The sequence below is a fragment of the Hermetia illucens genome, chromosome 1, assembly GCF_905115235.1.
Source record: "Hermetia illucens chromosome 1, iHerIll2.2.curated.20191125, whole genome shotgun sequence".
NCBI lineage: Eukaryota > Metazoa > Arthropoda > Insecta > Diptera > Stratiomyidae > Hermetia > Hermetia illucens.
The window spans coordinates 59,717,534-59,736,255 of NC_051849.1; the positions used below are offsets into that span (position 1 = coordinate 59,717,534).

The 18,722-nt window shown below is 39.2% G+C and overlaps 1 protein-coding gene across 1 annotated transcript; it reads left to right on the top strand.

The window, feature by feature from the left end:
* The first annotated feature begins 4,314 nt into the window (after window positions 1-4,314).
* Window positions 4,315-12,979, top strand: LOC119658415 (Golgi reassembly-stacking protein 2). Its single transcript, XM_038065813.1, has 5 exons — window positions 4,315-4,518; window positions 4,589-4,873; window positions 4,928-5,263; window positions 11,846-12,346; window positions 12,448-12,979. Exons 1-5 carry the CDS (start codon window positions 4,456-4,458, stop codon window positions 12,697-12,699), a joined length of 1,437 nt encoding a protein of 478 aa, XP_037921741.1. The 5' UTR covers window positions 4,315-4,455; the 3' UTR covers window positions 12,700-12,979.
* Window positions 12,980-18,722: the final 5,743 nt, after the last annotated feature.

Genomic DNA, 18,722 nt, shown 5'->3' on the forward strand with positions numbered 1-18,722 from the left:
ACGACCCCATGAAGTAAGTCTCAAGAAGTAGGTATACCATGTCCTCTTCATTCCCGATAAATGTCCCAGCTTCCTTTTAGAGGCAGGCAGTGAAATTTCTGCTGCCCTCGACTAGGACCTTATATAGGCGGAGTACTTCTATGATTTATTCAATCCCTGAAGTTATTTCGCTTTCGTTTTACCGTTCACTGTCAGCGCGCTTCGCCCGATTGAATAAATTTTAGGACTTCTGACCTCATCCTGGCTAGGTTCAGGTTCCACCTCGGTAGGTCCCTTGGCGAAGTGATTGTCTTAACAGTCTATAGCCAGTTCCAGTTCATTCGCAATGTCAGCACTGATATCTTTATGAGCCCTATTACTGCTTAGGTGTCTTATATTAGAATCTCAATCCTCTCTCCCGAAATCGCTCAATATTCAGTCTCTTTCAGAGTTGCCCTCAAAGTTGAACCTCATTTTTCTGTGATCCAACATAGAGGATTCTTCCGAAACTCTCCCGTTACGGAGGACCTCTTGACCACCACACGAGAAGGGATAGGAATGCATACGAACAGTTCAAAAACAACCCAGGCCTTCTCAGACAGAGTAAAAAAAAATGAAGCTAATTAGAACAAGTTACAAGAAAAGAATATTCCCAAGGAAAGTAGGGTGGAATCCAAAGAGGAAGAAGCCGGGTAGATCAAAAGCGTATCACCAACCATATCAGAGGTGAAGGCCGAAATTACCTTCGATGGCGTACACTTTCAATTAGGCTTAAGGAGGTCGTCAAGAATGAACCTTTTTTAATGCTTTTGTGGAAGTTTTTGACAAACCAAATAAAATAAAGTAATTTATGAATTTTATAACTTCGTTACTAAAAAACTTATAAAATTCGTAAATTACTTTCTTTTTGAAGTCATTATATAGAGTATAAACGGAGATGTACCGCCCAAGGAATACATTTAAAAAAAAGGTGCTCAACTACTGTCATGATTTCACCCGTTCTGATTATTTAAAATCAAAAACCCAAACGCCATTTTAATCGTGATCTTGAAGCTTTCCGTGAAATTAAAATAAAGCTACAATTTCACAATTTGTTAGTTTTAAAAAAATCACTTTTTGCACTTTGTTGGGACCTATCTAACTGATAAAACTAGCGAACCCATCTTAATTTATTTAGTTTAAGTTCTAGTTAGATGTGTACTAAAGAATCTATCAAATGGTTTTAGAGATATCATGGCAGCAGTTTGAAAAAAAAATATTTTTGAGGAAAACGCGTTTAAAAGTTATTATATATAACGCACGGTCTGCACACCTTTTCCGATTTACGGTCGCAACTTTTCAATGGGTTCGAATTTCGAAAAATCCTTTTACGTCTTCTGTCTATGTCTTCTATACATGATTCATGAAATAACAAAAAAATTATTCCTTTTATCTGACACACTAGACGACCCTCTTAATACCTAGGGACCATCTGACGAAGGCCGCAGTAGAGTAGCTTACAGTCTTAATCCTTAAACTGGGGGTTGAAATGCCGGCATATTTCGGGAAGCGGTATAGCAGGGTCTCATATAGCAATAAAATTCATCAGCCAGTGTCCATACGCGTAGTGATGAAGAGGAGTCTACAAACCTTATTCTTTTTTTGCATAAATAGATCTTATTATTTCACAAAATGAGGGCAGTACATACTAACTATGGACAATATTTAAAGGCAAGAAAAAGGACAAAGATAACGGGCTCATGGTCGGAGCAGATGACTGGTTGTTTCACACAATTAAAAACATGTTGCTTCTAGTGAACGTATAATGGGAGCAAATACGTACTCTGCCACCAGAAATTACAAATGGAATTTGGGGCATACCTACTAAAAACCTGCACAATTCTAATATCTAATATATGTGCTCACGGAAGAATAGGCAATATATACATAGTTCTAAGGCTACCCTATTCAGGCGTACGAAAAAACCCATATAATTTCGATTTAGTTTAACTAGGTCACATGTTAATCTGAGTGAAATTATGCGGTGTTTCCAACGATTAATTAATTGAAATAATAAAAACTTAGGTTGTTGTTTAGGATCTGCGGGATCCTAAGTCCACATCCATGTGATGGTGGACCGGACTAAATGAGGAGCAACTTACTCCCACGTTTTTTTAGTCCATGGATCCCTAGTTTGGAGCGTAGCACCCCAAGCATTAAAAATCAAAAAAATAAAAATTTGACTGACGGTTTCGTCCAGGAGGCAACTCATCAGACGCTGCCTCACCTCTGCCCTGGGAGCAGCGTGACCGAAAGTGCCAACAGGCCTGTTGGCCTGCCCTGGACGAAACCGTCAGTCAAATTTTGATTTTTTCGAATAAAAACCTGTTGTTTCTTTTTCCTTGGTGTGGATATTTATTCTTGCAAAAACCGATATTTCGGGAACCACGGGAACCAAGTGGTTGCCGAAATATCGGTATTTGCAATCCAACAAGTTCTTGTTAGCACTGATGAAGGGAACAAGTGGTTCCCGAAAACCCCCCAAAAATCCCAACGAAAAAGCAACAAGTTTTTATTATTTCAATGAGGTCACATGCTTTGTATGCCTTTTCCATTAAATTTTTAATTTGTGTAGTATGAGTATGAGTGCGATTGGTTACTTTCCCATAACATGAAAATTTTTGAATGCATTCTTGAAATTGTTGAAATAACCGCAATTCAAGCCGGATTTGTCAAGAAGTGTGGAGCTACTGACGCAATACACGCTGGGTGGTTACTCACGGAGAAATACCGTGAGAAGCATCGTCCTCTTTACGTTGCATTTCTGAAGTGGCGTTCCACAACTGGTGTTCTTTGTGATCGACGTATCAAGGAACGTCTCAAATCGAAAATTTATCGCAATGTCGTCCGTCCTACCGCTCTCTATAGTTCTGAGTGTTGGCCAACTATAAAAGACAATGAACGGCGTCTTGCGGTAATGAAGACGAAGATGTTACGTTGGACTAATGGCGTGACACGTTTTGATCACATCCGAAATGAGGATATTCGCGATCGTTATGGGGTTGCACCGATCGTGGAAAAATTGCGAGAGAGGCGTCTTCGTTGGTATGGTCACGCAATTCGTTCTAATAAGAATTCACTTGCCAAGATTGGTCTGAATATCGAAGTCGATGGTAAACGGCCAAAAGGCAGGCCTAAACAACGGTGGCTTGATACACTGGATGGGAATTTAAAAGCCTCGAGATTACACCCAGATCAGGCATTCGATAGAGCCAAGTGTCGAAACCGATCACGACGAACCGACCCCGCTTGTGAACGGGAAAAAGGCTGAAGGCCGGTTTGGATCTTGCTGGTGACAGATAGATTTGTACCATTAAATGGAATAATCTAAAACGCTTCGAGGCTAACGTTCAAGTTGAACGGTTGCACCATCGATTGTTATGATTATTATGCCTCAGAATTCCTGTTCAGAAAGGAGCAAATGGCTACCGAAATTGAAATTCAGTTTTTCATTGACATAAAGGAAGAAGTTTTAGTTATATATACAATTCAAGTTGGGTGTTTCATAAAAGTAATCTCAAATGTGAGCTCTGTGTGCAATGTGAAGAGAAAGATAAGATCAATAGAATGACCTGGTCCGTCACCAAACCCCAATCTGAAATAAAATATAAAGACAACAAATTAGCTTATTCTTGGACTCTTCAATTCAACTCACCCTCGTCTGGCATCCTAGGATTGTGAGTCCCATTGGATGGCATATCCAGCAGTGGAGTTGCCGCCCTGCCTGGCTTGTATGCCAAAGAAGTTCTTCAATAATTATTATCTCAGCCTAGAATACACCGATGACACGGTGAAGACATGAGTTAATAAAAGCTTCCAGCTACTGAGTAACGGTGGTGACCACGTTCCATGTGCATAGAGAGAACATTGAACAGTGAAAATTGCGCAACGGTTAGCATGAGATTCCTAATCTCACGGCAATGAGTTCGGGTATTACATTGGAACTTTTAAAGTATCTTTCCTTTGACGAAGAACGTTCATATATAACATAATTTCAAGAACGAGTGGGCTTGACATCATCCAGAAACGATTCTGCCTCACCTTAAGAAAATCTTTTGTTTTTTTCTCTTTAATGATAAATTTGGCATGCGTTTCTTGGGTAAACATATCTTCAAATTCACATTGTCCTCAATATAGCATGAATTGTTTTCGAATATTCTTTATATGTGCCTCCCAGTTTTCAGCAGTAAAATATCCAATTGGAATGATTTTCGATCTATTTATAGTTTAGCCGCTGCAAAGACATTTCGAATGAACGAATTCGCCGCAGTTCTGACAACTGACAACTCACAAAAATCAGAAGAGTTCAGTCGGTTTTCGCCGCCTGACTTGACTTTTTACGCTTATTACGAGTTGATTTGTCAAAATATTTGGGTGCCACGTATTTCTCAAGGTATTTTCTGCAAATAATACTGAAAGAGGCACTTATTAGACGAGATGGGAGCTGGGCAGAGCATTGAGGTTCCCGGTGGTGGTACAGAAGGATATCACGTACTGAGGGTAAGGCTTAAATATGAATACGAGAAACAAACAAGTGGAGGTATCTGATTCGCTTATCTTTTCCGATTAGGTACAAGACGGCTCGCCTGGCCAGAAGGCCGGCCTCGAATCATTTTTCGATTTTATTGTTGCTATAGGGAATACAAGACTCGACCAAGACAACGAAACCTTGAAGGAGCTGTTGAAGATTAACACGGACAAACCCATAAGGATGACTGTCTACAGCAGCAAAACGCAATCGGTTCGGGAGGTATCGATTACGCCTAGCTCGAATTGGGGGGGACAAGGCCAGCTGGGAGTGAGCATACGGTTTTGTTCATTTGAAGGCGCAAACGAGAATGTTTGGCATGTCTTGGTAAAACGGATTAATCTTCGAAACATTCCAATATTTTATAAAACTATATTTCAGGAGGTGCATCCCTCGTCTCCAGCCGAGCAAGCTGGTCTGCGGGCGTTTACAGATTACATTATTGGAGCTGAAGCAATCCGACACGAGAGCGACGATTTATTCACTTTGATTGAAACTCATGAGGGCCAGGCTTTGAAAATGTACGTGTACAACGTTGATGACGACGCTTGCCGTGAAGTTACGCTCAAGCCGAATTCGAAGTGGGGCGGCGAAGGAAGCCTTGGATGTGGAATCGGCTACGGTTACTTGCATCGCATTCCAGTCAGAGCGCTGCCTGAGGAATCGAAAAGTTTATTAAAAAGTCCTGTCATACCGGATGTACCACAATCAACGGAGGTGAGGATTTTTTAATTCTAACTTCTTAAAAAGGTTGGCCTTAATCCAAAAGTGCTACCAACATCTTAAAGCCATTATAGTTCAAATCATTTTGAAGGCAACTGTGTTTGCGATTTTTTGTGCAAACAAGTGTCAACAAGTGAAGTCAGGGCTATCTTTAGAACCGGCCGTGGTTTTTTGTTTGAAAGACAGAGCAGAGCACAACTTTATTGAAAAGTGTCGATGTTGGCGGCTCTGAAAATGTTAACGCAACCCAGAGGGAGTTTGCTTGAAGTACCAAGTCTTTGATTGTGAAGTCGACAGGTGGAATCACTTGGTTGAAGCTCATATTTAATTTGGCTTGCTTTGATTTTCCAAATAAACTTGCAGTTTGTGAAAATTTTGTGCATTCAAAAGCTTGGAGTTGCTATTGCATGGAATAGATTTGAATCTGGCCCGTACGCCGCATAAGTTTTTCAGGCCCGAGTACTACGATGGCACGACGTAGGCATAAGTGAATGAAAACTTGGAGCGTCCGAACAGCAGTGCCGGACACTTTTCATGTAATATTCCCATACAGTAGCACGGAGAGAGCATTGGCGCGAAATAGCCTTAACTTGATGTTGATGATGAGATAGTTGCATTTTCAGTTTTGGACAAAATAGTAAAAAAGAACTTAGCGCCGTAAGACGTCGAGCGATATCAAGTTCGGTACAGCTATCGGCATGAACAATGCTTTTAAGGTGGGCAAACAGTCCGATGCCTTCGTTCCTTCCTGACTCTAATGGTCCTAACCAAGGTAGCACAACAACAAGAAGAAAAATATCAGTGACAGGATGCAACCTATGCGCACGCCGCTTTGGAATTTGAATTCTTCGAAGATTTTACCTGGACGCAAAATCTGACATTTTGCGCCATTATATGACTCTGTTCTTATAATATTTATAAGTTTCTCCAAAATGCCTCTCCTTCGTAGACAATTCTAGATACACTTCTTGTTGATGCTACTGAAACCTTTCTCGATAGAGAACAAGTGAAGCGAAGAGTGTTCAGTTGATGGGGGATGGGATAAGCGAAAACGAGACTGCTCTCTCTTGATCAAGTTTTCAAAGTATTCAGAGGGCTGCAGAATTATGTTAACTAATATATTCAGGGCTGCAGGAAACCTTTCCGAGATCGTAACAATCGTCCCCTTCCTCCACTTATTACGCAAGATCTCAGAGTAGAAGTAACAACTCTGTAGAGACAGTAGGGGCTGCACGGATGTTCGTATCCGGATGTTACGGCAACTCACCCCGTCATACGCAAGAGATGAAACTAGAAGCGGTTTTTGCTTCCTTCGTCAACGAACTGATGAAATTCTTTTTATTATGGCGAACGCTACGCTGCACTTCTTGCCCTTTGCCACGGTAACGGAGCACCAGCATATCGCGCTCACCGCCTATTGCACCTATCAACAGTGCTCTTAGCTCTTTACGTTCACCGATCCGAGGCATTTTTGATGGCGACACGTGGCTCATTAATATTTAACAGCTTGTGTAGAGTTATGTCCTTCGCACACAAGAAAGTTTTCCTATTTGTAGAAGACAACAGGATAGTGGAACCGCCCGTATTAAACTGAGGTAGGGAGAGGGGGCTGGCGCTCAGTTCTCTTGCGAGCAGACGCTATAGCGACATGCAAATAACGGTAAGCGGCCATTAGATGATGGTCTTTTCGAGGTCGATATCAGCATCCCTTTTGTTACCCACATTCAAAAGACAAATAAATATAATCGGTCTGATTAGGTGTTTGTTGCCGGTTAGTCGAAACCCAACTAACCTTATGACACGTCCTGTGCTCGGACAGTCTGCTGCTACTGACAACGATATAAGGCGGTGAAAGTTGTAGAAGTCTAAAAGAATTCACCGTTATTATTACGGTTATCAAGACCATGCCTCTATCACACGTCAGAGCAAGATGTCAGAGCCCACCAAAATGACAAGAGTCTCTGCTGAACTGTGTGCAATTAGTTGCTCGTAAAAACCTCCTCTACTTCGCAAATCTCCGTTGGTGCGCAGCATTATACAATTGTAATGTTCTCTGACCTATCACAAGGGTCTATCTTGCGGTAGCCTCAGCACCAGTCGGACATTGGATTCACACCTTCTACCACCAGGCTTTTCAGAGTACAGGAGTACAGTGCCGTAAGAGGAAGCGATGAATTTTCTAGAATTCTGTAACCATTATATATTTTAACAATGACCACTATTTTAGAGGTCTATTCTTTTCTCCGTAATCTTTTCCTGCTCTAGCTTTTATTATTTTTCTTTAAAATCGTGGCCAACCAACCCTTTCCAGACCGTTCAAAAATGAGTGCGTTGTCTCATTTCGCTCAAGCTAATTCTTTCTAGCTAATATCGCCCGCTCAAGTTGAAGAAAGTGATGATTCTTTGTGACCTCTATAACGTAGTCGGTGAGCGTGGGCACACCCCAGAAAAAAATTATAAACCATTTTCGATAGCCAAAAGACGTATCTGTGAGGGCAATCGTATTGATGTTTCGGTAGCTGCTAGCCCACAAATGTCTATCCTTTTTAGTCGCCTCTTACGATTAGCAGCGGTATTTTGAATGTACCCTTAACCCCAACGAATTTAATTTTCGTAGCTGTTCAGAATGAACACCTATAATTGTTTCACCAGGTTTCAAGAGCATGTCGTAGAGGACGCCTTGTTGATCCCACCTAATGCTATGACAAAACCTTCTTTCGGTGAATGTTTTTCGAGTTTGCCGTCAATTTCTCTTATTGTTGTGTGTCTGTTCATAATCGTTTACGCTTCGGATTATTTAAATTTTATACGAGGATTTGATTCGCACCAGCAATGGCTTTATTTTAGCCTAACATGGAAAGTAGGTTGCCAGAAGTAACACTTTTCGCATCTTCAAAGTTCTATAAAAAAAAAAACAGAATTTGCCAAGCCTTTATTTTTACTTTAATTACAATGAGGTTAATTAAACGACTAGTCATACTTGCGCATCTAACAATTAAATTCGATTGCAATTATAGATAAATGAAGACATCAACAGATATCGTAATAACCCATGCAAGAAAAATTCATGCATTTCACCAGGTAAATCCCGAAAATTTGGTTTTTCTAAGATAAATTTTCGTTTCCTCTTTTGAAGGGGGTTTCCAGTGTGAAAGCCTGTTTCAAAAAATCAAGAGTTTAGACTGCTTTGTTGAAGTTTGAACAAAAGTAATTGTTTTTTTATTTTGAATTATCCGAGATGACACCACAATCGTGTTTTGAACAGGACTTTGTCAGGAAAATCCCATTTTCATGGCATATATTGGAACGCCTCCGCAAATCCAAAAAAACATATGAGATTCTTCAACTTCAGGCTTGCCGCTATAATCCGAGCCACAAATAATTCTAAATTCGAAAAAAATGTGCATGGAAAATGCATGCTCCCTGTGAAACGTGCCGATTCCTCCTGTTTTCGTGCGAGTCTTGCAATTTTCGCACTCTGAGATAACCATTCCTCCGATTGAACAATGCGAATATAATCGCATTTGGATGCGTACAAATCATTTGCCAGTTTTGGTCCCCATAACGTCGATTATCTTTAGTATCGATGAGAAACCTTCATTTAAAATACAGGTAGCCAAAAAAAGTCGCATTGTATTTGTTTCCATTTTGCCTACTTCAAATGTTTGGCCACGATTGATTTATGCTTGACAGAACGACGATTTAACAATAATGCCAATACCTTCTTGTGAACTTAACGATAAAAGCAGCAACTCTAAATTATCCCGTTATTTGAATTGCTGATTATCATCTCCTCCAGCTTATTTCGTCTTCCGTTTTTCCTCGTCCGTAGCTCTATGCTGCATTCATGTCCGTTAATATAAGTTCAAAAGTCACATAACCAGTACGATGCATCGATTAACTTCAAAAGCATTCTAAGTGTGTTCCGGTGTTTCTAGTGATTAAATGGAAATGATTGAACGTCATCATCAAGGCATCAATGCACCCCTATTGCCATGTTTTTTCTCCACTAATAATAATAATAATCGTTGGTGAAACAGTCCATATTGGATCAGGGCCTTGAAGTGTGTTAGAGCACTTCATTCAAGACCGTAACGGTACACTACAGGATTACAGTATCCTGTAGGAGGCAATGTTGTCAGCATTGCGCTCGCCCGAGATTATTACCCTAATTTGACTCACTGAGTGGTTAGGGCACGGTCGTATAGAAGGTCGAGGTTCAAATCTCACTTGTAGCAGTGGAATTTGTATCGAGGCTTGACGTCGAATACCAATCGACTCAGCTGTGAATGAGTACCTGAGTAAAATTAGGGTAATAATCTCGGGCGAGCGCAGTACGGACCACATTGCCTCCTACCGGATACTGTAATCTCGTAAACTCGTCGAAGGCAATTTTGATGACCTCTTCATTCCTCAACTGTTATTCCACCAAAAAACGATCCAAATGCTTAAAAAAGTGGTAGTCGGTTGGCGGAAGGTCCGGTAAATATGGTGGATTAGGCAGAGTCTTATACTACAATTCGTTCAACTTTTGAACCATTGTTATCGAATATACGAAGTGTGCAGTGACTCGCAAGACTGAGATCTTTGGTTTTGTTGGTTCGATTTTATGTCCCCTTTTGTTTAATCTAGAGCCATTTGGTCAAAGTCCATGATTCGGTAGGGATCAAGCAGATGTCATCAACATAGTCGAGGCGTTCAAGCAAATATGTTATGGTCGATTAAACTGCTGTATGTCCTGAAACCAAGGCAGCATGGAAACGTGACCAATAACGCCTTCACTTTGGATTTAAAGTTTCTCGAAGATTTTACCTCATTGTATCATTTTGGATATAGTACTGCTTACCTCTGGAACGCCGGCAGGTACAACTTCAGCGGATATCATTCAATTAAGTATTGAGAATGTTTTTATTGAATTCTTAAACATTATCATATCAATAGTCAGCGGAATTTACTCTACCTATTCCTGAAAATTTTAGGAATTTTGGAGAATTGCACACTCATTCAGAGTATATTGGCTCTCACCTAACTCCCTCAATTGTCTACTTGTTTTATATGTATTTAACTTAATTTCTTGGAGTGCCTTTCGTCACAAGATATTTTCATGTCAAGTTTGCTTCTTCTATTCAATGAAAGGGCAAGTTATGAAATTTAATTTGAAAATAATATTGATCACAATGCAAATAATTTCTAACCAATTAATTGAAAAACATCTATACAGGGGTGGCACACTAATTAGCACACCCTAGTACGTCCACCTGAAGGCTTACAGAACATAATAAATACAGATAGCAAATATTAATTAAATTTGTTGAAAATCTGCACAATTGTTTTTTACTATTTCAACTTCGTTTTAGAAAATCAAAATGTTTCTAATTTAGGGTATATATGCTCAAAAATATTTTTTATATAAATAAAGGTAAAAAAAGCTGCATCAAGCTGTTAGCTCAACCAAAAAAAAAGGAAAATATTTAATAAGTTTTAAAAATCATGGAAATCTATGAAAATGTAGGTTATACACTTACCTAATATTTGGTTGGATATTCTTTTTGTGAAATTACAGCTGAACATCGTCGTTGCGTAGAGGCGACAAGTTTTGCGCATACATTATTCGGGATTTGCTTCCACTCTTGCTCGATGACGGCCCACAATTGTTGCCTAGTGTTTGGTTTCAGTGCCATAACTCGCCGCTTAATTATTGCCCATGAATTTTCAATTGGATTTGAATTCAGGCTTTGTGCAGGCCAAGTCCATGTTTGATATAGCCTCGTCTTTCAACCATTGTTGTGCAAACCGCGATTTATGACATGGCGCGTTGTCTTGCTGGAAAGTTGCCTTTGAGGAAACTGACAACGGAAAGTTTTCCAGGTATAGTAAAAGGTGCTCTGGCAGCAAATTCCGGTAGACTAAACGGTGAAGTATGCCTTTGATTTAGACAGTAGGCCCGACTCCATGTTTGGCGAAACAATCCCATATCATAACACTACCACCACCAAATTTCACCAACTTCCTGGTGTACTTACTCCTTATTGAAGGACGTCGCACATAGGTTCTGCCGTCAGTATCCCATATATTAAACTTTGATTCATCACTCCAAATAACGGAATCCCAAAAGGAGAGACGAGAGCCAATATGGCTTCTGACAGACGCTAACCGTTTTTTTTTTTTTTCGGTTACCATGTTTGGGTTTTCTCAGACTTTGACGTCCTATAAGGTTGTTCTTCAGAAATCGCCTGATGCCTGATGGTTCTAGCAGAAATATTTACACCATAATCTTCTTACATTTTGGCTCTTGTTTGCGTGAAGAAGCGAGAGGATCGTACAATGATTGTCGAACAATCAAGGAAACTTCCCTTTTTGTGTTTTTTCTTGGCCTACAACATCTTCTGGTAGGTATGGTAAATCTTTTATTTTCCTGCTAGTGTTTAATCGTACGACAAAAAAGGTATCATACCAAATATTAACGAAGGTGTGCTAATTAGTGTGCCAGCGCTGCATATGTGCATACGCATTGTTATTGCAAATAATAAAGGATAATTTATATAAAATACATAATGAAATTTTTCATATCTCCAGCTCCAGGCGCCGGCCAGCCTAGCTAACACGACCGTAAGCCCATCATTTCCTTACGTGCCACCATTGACGAATACTTTCACCACCACACCTACCACCATGCAAACATCAGTTCCGCCACCAGCAGCACTACCGGTTTCAGTGACGAGTCAAGCTTTCTCTACTCCATCGACTGACACCAGTTCAGTTCCTGCGAATGAACCAATCATGTCAACAACAACTGGAACTACGATGGCGACCACATCTGGTTCACTTTTTGGAACAACCGATAGTACGAAAGAATTATTACCACCCACTAGCATCCCCGGTGCAACACAGTCAGCGCCGTCGAATTCAGAGTCAGTGTCTAATGTAAATACAAATATCGTAAACAATGCACAACCGCCATCGGTCCCTGCGATTCCCATGTTCTCCCCACAACAGTTTTCGCATTTACCACCTCCGTCCTCGCTCCCTAATTTGCCGGGTTTCGACACTACTCCATCTTACAACACAGCTACACAGGTAACGTACCCCTCACTGCCGTAAAGCATTCTGCGGCATTAGCTCATGAAAATAAATGATACCCATTGAAAAAGTCAGTAACTATTTGTGTTTATACCTAGGTGAACAACCCAGCTTATCTTAGTTACCCAGCCGCGATGATTCAGCAGCCACAACAGCCCGGTCAGCCGCAATCTGGCAATGTAAATTTCCCTCAACCTCATATGCAGACTTATTCATCGTATCCGCAAGTTCAACAAGTTTCTGTTCCAATATCTTTACCTGGAATGCCCGCCATTACCGTTAATACCACAATACCGACACAAACGCTGCAATCTTTTCAATATCAAAATTTAACATCTCATCAGAATTGATCAAATTTCCAAAAAAGTAATTTTTTAGCGGGAATAAGATGGAGCTTGGTAGCGGGATTTAAAAAAATGAATATAGATATTATGAGAGAAAAATCGCAATTTTTACTACTGAAGCTACACGAAACCCATTTTAAATGTTAAGAACACCAACAAACTGAACTATAACAATTATCTTAGAAGAAAAATTTATAACCAACTATATATTTATGGCGATTCGTGTTATGTAAATTAAAACTAAACAAATTATAGAAATGCTTTCAATAAAGACAATTGTAAGGCAGTTCTAGTATCTTTTGTTCTATGTTTTACGACTGTAAATAATATTTATTGTTTGAAGTTTAAATAATATGAAAACAAAAAAGAAAAGTCTTTTAAAACTTACTTTTTTTCCTTCTGTTGCCCTATACTGAGCTACTTCATCAATTACGCCTTTTAGACGTTTTAATCAATCCAGGTTTGCGTGGTTCATATCTCACCCAGATCTTATTTGTTTGTTAATCCATTGGAGCTTTAACGAATACCTTGTATTGCATTGGTAATCATTCCACATTCAATTTTTAATGAAAGTCAGATAATATAAAGCTGTGCACCTTCGAACCGTGTTGGAAAAGGAGTTACAGTAAGTAGTATCACATTTTTATTTGTCTCTTAGGTCTTTTTATACCGACATTTCAAAATTCTCTTCTCTTCCGTTTTGACATTCATTGGTATTGTTACAATCATTTTTTATTTTCAGGTGTTAATTTACTATCGTTGTTCATTTAACTTTTGTTAAGGGGAGAAATCCCATAAAATGCTCCAAACTGACATTTGTAGGGGAAGTATTAACCTGTGAAATTATATTATAAAAGAAAAGATAAAATGAAATAGGTTCTTTAATTAAATGAGTGAGTGAGGCACGTTAACGGAAAACTCCTTCCTCACGTTGGAAGGAGCGCTACTCTACGATTCGGATGTGATACGATGACGTTCCGCTCCTTGTGGGTGAAATGGCTAGTCACCGTAACATGCGGATAAGGATTGCTCATCCAAGCAGAAGAGAAATAATCTTGGGAATCCGAGGCCTTCCACAGGGAGTGGAAGAAGGCAATGATCGCTAATATTCCAAAAAAGGCACACATCTTGAGTGCGACAATCGGACATTCTCCTGATGTTGCAAAGATAATTGCTAAAATAATCAAGGAACAACTCGAAAGCTAGATCGACAACGAGTAGGCTGGATTTCGTTCTGAATCCTCCTGTACTGACCACGTCAACACACTGCAGCTCGTTTTAAAATAATGCCCGAAGTTCAGATCCCCGACTCACCTGGAGGAAGGCATTCTGGAGAAACTAATAATAGATGTTATGATAATTGCGACATATAATAGCGCATAATGCTGCACCGAAGTAAAATCTCAGAGGAATTTGAGGTGGAAAGCAGAGTTCGTTAGGATTGCATTTTGTTACCGATCTCTTCTTCTCGTTGTCGGTGGTGTTTTTCATGTGAACTTGGCTTTTGCTACTGCTTGGATGGCAATGGATAGACCACATAGGCGGCAATTCCATTCCTACGCAGATAAGAAAATGTTTGGACATGTTTTTAGGAATAAGTAACTGGTCTATTTGCCCCACGCCTCTCGTGAAATGTGGTTAAGATTGGTATTAAAATTCTTGACATTGCTAAGATTTCAATATATGTGAAGTCTTCAAATGAATTTCTTTCCAAGGGGGGTCTAAAAAGTATTATGCATAGAGGGAAAATGACACGAAAATTAATGTAAATGAAAAAAAAGTTTCCCATCCAAAAATTTTCCAAGTTGTTGAAATACATTGAACAGGCCTTAGTTACTCTCGTCAGGCAGTGTATAGCCCGTTTTTTTCAAATGGTACTAGAGTGGTGGATATAGCACTGTTTAAATTGGATTGTCCGGAGAGTTTGTGTGAATTTTTTTAGCGAAATTGGAATAAAAATTGTTTATAATTAAAAATAATAAAGTATACAGCACAACACTTTTCCATCTTTGTAGTGATATGATAATTTCAGTTTTTTCTTCGATTAACTTCTCTAAATAGTTTTTAGGGGGTGCCAATTAAAGAACAATCGGAGAAATACGGTAGATGAGGCAAAACTTCCAAGCCAAACTAATAAATTTTTAGCGCGTCTACAAATTCGTATGATGTTTGACCATGATGGGAAACGACGCCCAGGCTATAAATAATTTTGGACATTGTTTACCAACTTCTATATTTGTTTTTTTTTTGGTAGTCTGGCAGTAACTCAACTTGGAACAGTATACTGTTCCGTTCCAATACTACCAAATCCAGAGCACAATCTTCGTGGAATGTAAACTGGACCTCGCTTGCTCCATTACTTTTTTCGCTCAACGTTGTTATAAATTATCTATTTTTCGTTGCCTCTAGCGCCGAGAAAATAAAAAAGTTAGTTGAAAAAGAAAAGCCAACCGGGTCTTGTTATAGAAGAGTCAGATACTCCTTGACTTCGCGCAGGTGGCGATCTTTCGCCGTTAAATCGTGAAAAGATTCCATTCTTCGTAGTCGCCGAGAGACTATCAAAAGCGAATCCCCGCCTGGCCGATTCTTCGGCCTACTCATTCCTCTCTATGATCCTGTAACCAGAAACTCGGCAGGGATGAGTACAAAGTCTTCGCTTGGCTGTCGGTCAGAATGACTATGCTATGTTTAGGGCTCGGATTATGCCCCACAGATCATCCATGCTCCATTGGTTAAAAATACTGTGTCATAACCCCACAACACATGGCCTGTAATACCTGCCCTGGTCGGAAAACCTACAGAAAAATTCCTCTTGGAAGTTTGGCTTGCGTGTGACGTAATCCGTTGGGAATGCCCTGAGTTCCCAAGTACGAAACTTCGTCTGTGATTTCATCAAGGCTGTTCAGAGGTAGGTGTACATTGAAGGCATCAGCTGGCAGGAGTGCAGATTCCCAGTAACACCTATACATGCAATTTTTGATTCCATTAGCTTAGTTCTATTGTTCTTCTTGTTCAGCGCAACCATTGCACAATAGAAAATAAAGATGGGACGAACCACGGCTGCCCTCGAAAGAAGCATCTTCGACTGGGAAACCTATTTCCTTGCGAAGGTCTTCTTGCGAGTGTTGAAGACTACAAATGGCTTCTTAACCCTCAGTTCGATATTCACTCTCCAATTTAACTCACGATCATGGATCACATTTTTACATTGGAAGAAAGTACCAATTTATGTCGAGTTGAAATAACGTTAGCTCCGTTTTGTTTGAATTCACGCCGAGTCCGCATCCTCACAGGCTCACTGTTCCCAATACGTCTTCTATAATTTCACTCATAACGAAGGGCATCATCCTTGACACGGATATCACAAAGGTGTCGGCATATGCCACCACTTCCTTGCCGCTCCTGTCCTGTCTTATTCTGGAACTTACGAGTAGTATGGATACTATCCATTCCGTTAGATAGATTTTTAAAAAGGTGAGCTCTCCATAATCGTCCTTAAGTTGATGTCCACAGCGCGCTATAGGGCACTATTAAAATTAGCAGCTTCTCCTTTTGTTGCAAGAAATTTTTATTGCGATATACTCATATAGCTAGAATAGCTAAGCACTGATGAAAGGAGTAAGTAGCTGCCGAAATAAATACGTATGTGGATAATAGATGTATTTACCAAAAATACACCTCCTCTGGTTTGATGTACAGCCCCCCCCCCCCTCCTCCCTTTAAACTCCATTAAAAATTCATGCTACTCACTGTATGCATGGGATTTTATAGTTCCCATATGTCTAACAAATTTCATTTCATTTGATGTAGCATTTCTAAAATGTTAGATATTGCCTTCTGTTTACAGTTAAGTCTAAAATTGATAGACCAGTAGCTTACTCCAAACTACAATTTCAGTACAAAGCTACTCCAGCTTTGTACTGATGAACGGAGTAAGTTGCTCCCGAAATATATATATACATAATAAAATAAAATTGTAGTTTGAAGTAAGCTACTGGTCTATCAATTTTTGATGTAGCAACTTCCGAGAATAGTGCTTGTGACAGATTGACAGATAGTAAGCCGATTTTAGTAAGGTTATGCAGAGGAGGATTAAAAATGTTGCTTGAAATGTATGCTCACCCCTCATTTTATTTTACTTTTATGCAGGCCCCTTTTAAAATTAGGAGGTGGTAATTCATCAGGTGCTTGGGGTTCTCTCGGGTCCCGAATTACAGTCTTAACAAACATTTCTTGATTATGTAATTTTGGAGAGCGGTTGACAATTTTTTGACCTTATGAGCCTAATTGAAATTATTTCAAAGTGTCAAGCAAACACCATGGAAAACTTAGCTTAGCTTAGACCTTCAGAAACGACAAAGCATACAGTATCTGTGTTCCACCCGAGGCTCGCCTGAATCTAATAATCACCGGAGTCGCAAGCTGCTACTTTTTATGTAACAAATTTTAAGAATAATGATTTCTGATAATTTATGACCATTCGCTTTAGTGTTTCATCTTTCGGAGGGAATGTAGTAAATTCAGATAAAAGACGATACTTACTATAGCTCTATTGGTTGCAACCAACTTTCCAGTATTTAGTCCTATATAATATTTAAATTTACTTATGTACATATTCCTGTCATTTGATGCTCCTAGAATGAACTCAGGTAAATTTTTTAGCATATTTTCGAAATATGGTAAAATTTGTAACTATAATACCACTTTCGGTTTAGCTAGTTCAACCTTTCGCGTTAATTTGAAGTGAGTGCAATTTTTGCTCAAGAAGAAGGACAATAAATACGAAGTATAAATTTAAACACACAAAATTTCATCGTAATCATAACTCGAACAAACATTTATTCATCAATTTTTTCCGGTAAATATTGCATTTTTTTACATTCAATTGAATTTGCTTACCTAATTTCCATAAACAATATGTAACTAAATGTAATACACAACTCAATTTCTAGATCAACACATTCCATTCCATACTTAATAAAACGATTTCTCTCCCGAATTTCTCAATTTTGCAATGGTCAAATATTCACGATTTGATTAGTTTGAAATCGAATTTAAAATAAGAATTAGATAATGTAGTTACTGCTACTTTTGTTAGAAAAGTTATGAGAACTACATATTTACTGCAACCTCCGATAACTGCTGGAAATGATGATGTTATCCTTTACTAGAATGAGGTTCTGATATATTGTTCAGGGGCGATGAATGCAATAAGTGGTATCCTGAGAAACTTTCTAGTCAAAATGTACATTTTATTTTGGTAGTCATGTTCAAAATAAATAAATTGAATTATTCACATTATATTAATCCGAACGAATATAAAACTATCATATTTTGGTTATGTGAACATTTTTGAACGGATAAATTCTGAATATTAGGCAACATTTTTATTTGTGTGTTTTTTTTAAATCCACATAGAAGTAGCGAAATCTAAACAAAATGGGGCCGTGCTTAAATCCAAAACAACAGCAGTGGCTGAGAGGCCCGAGACTAACACACATATCGCGCCGCGATTACCATTACCATGTTTTTCGGTAGAATCGCCCTTTAGAGGATACATGTAAAAATTTCGTGGCATACGGTTTAGTAGGTCTTGAGATAGTTTTCAACGCTAAGTGACGATAGATTTGTGTTTGCTTAAATGATGGAAAAAAGGAATTTCGCCTGTTATTCCAAACACCGTTTTTTAATGGATAAAAAATACCTGCTGAAAAATGGTTGAAAAGTATGTCCCAGAGAAGTCCCCGTTGAAACCAACCATGATATGAAATGTGGTGAAACATCTACCGAAGAAGCGCGCCCAGGTCGCCCAATTGAGGTGGCTGCGCCCGAAAACATTCAAAAAGTCCTAAAAATTGTTACGTCCAATCGTAGAGCGAGGTTGGAGGGCATAGGTAAGATCCTGAAGATATCAAATATGTGCATGACAATTTGGATATGAAAAATTTTTGTTCCGAGTGGGTGCCGCGTTTATTCACAGTGGATCAAAAACAACAGTGAATTCATGATTCAGAGCGCTGTTTGCAACT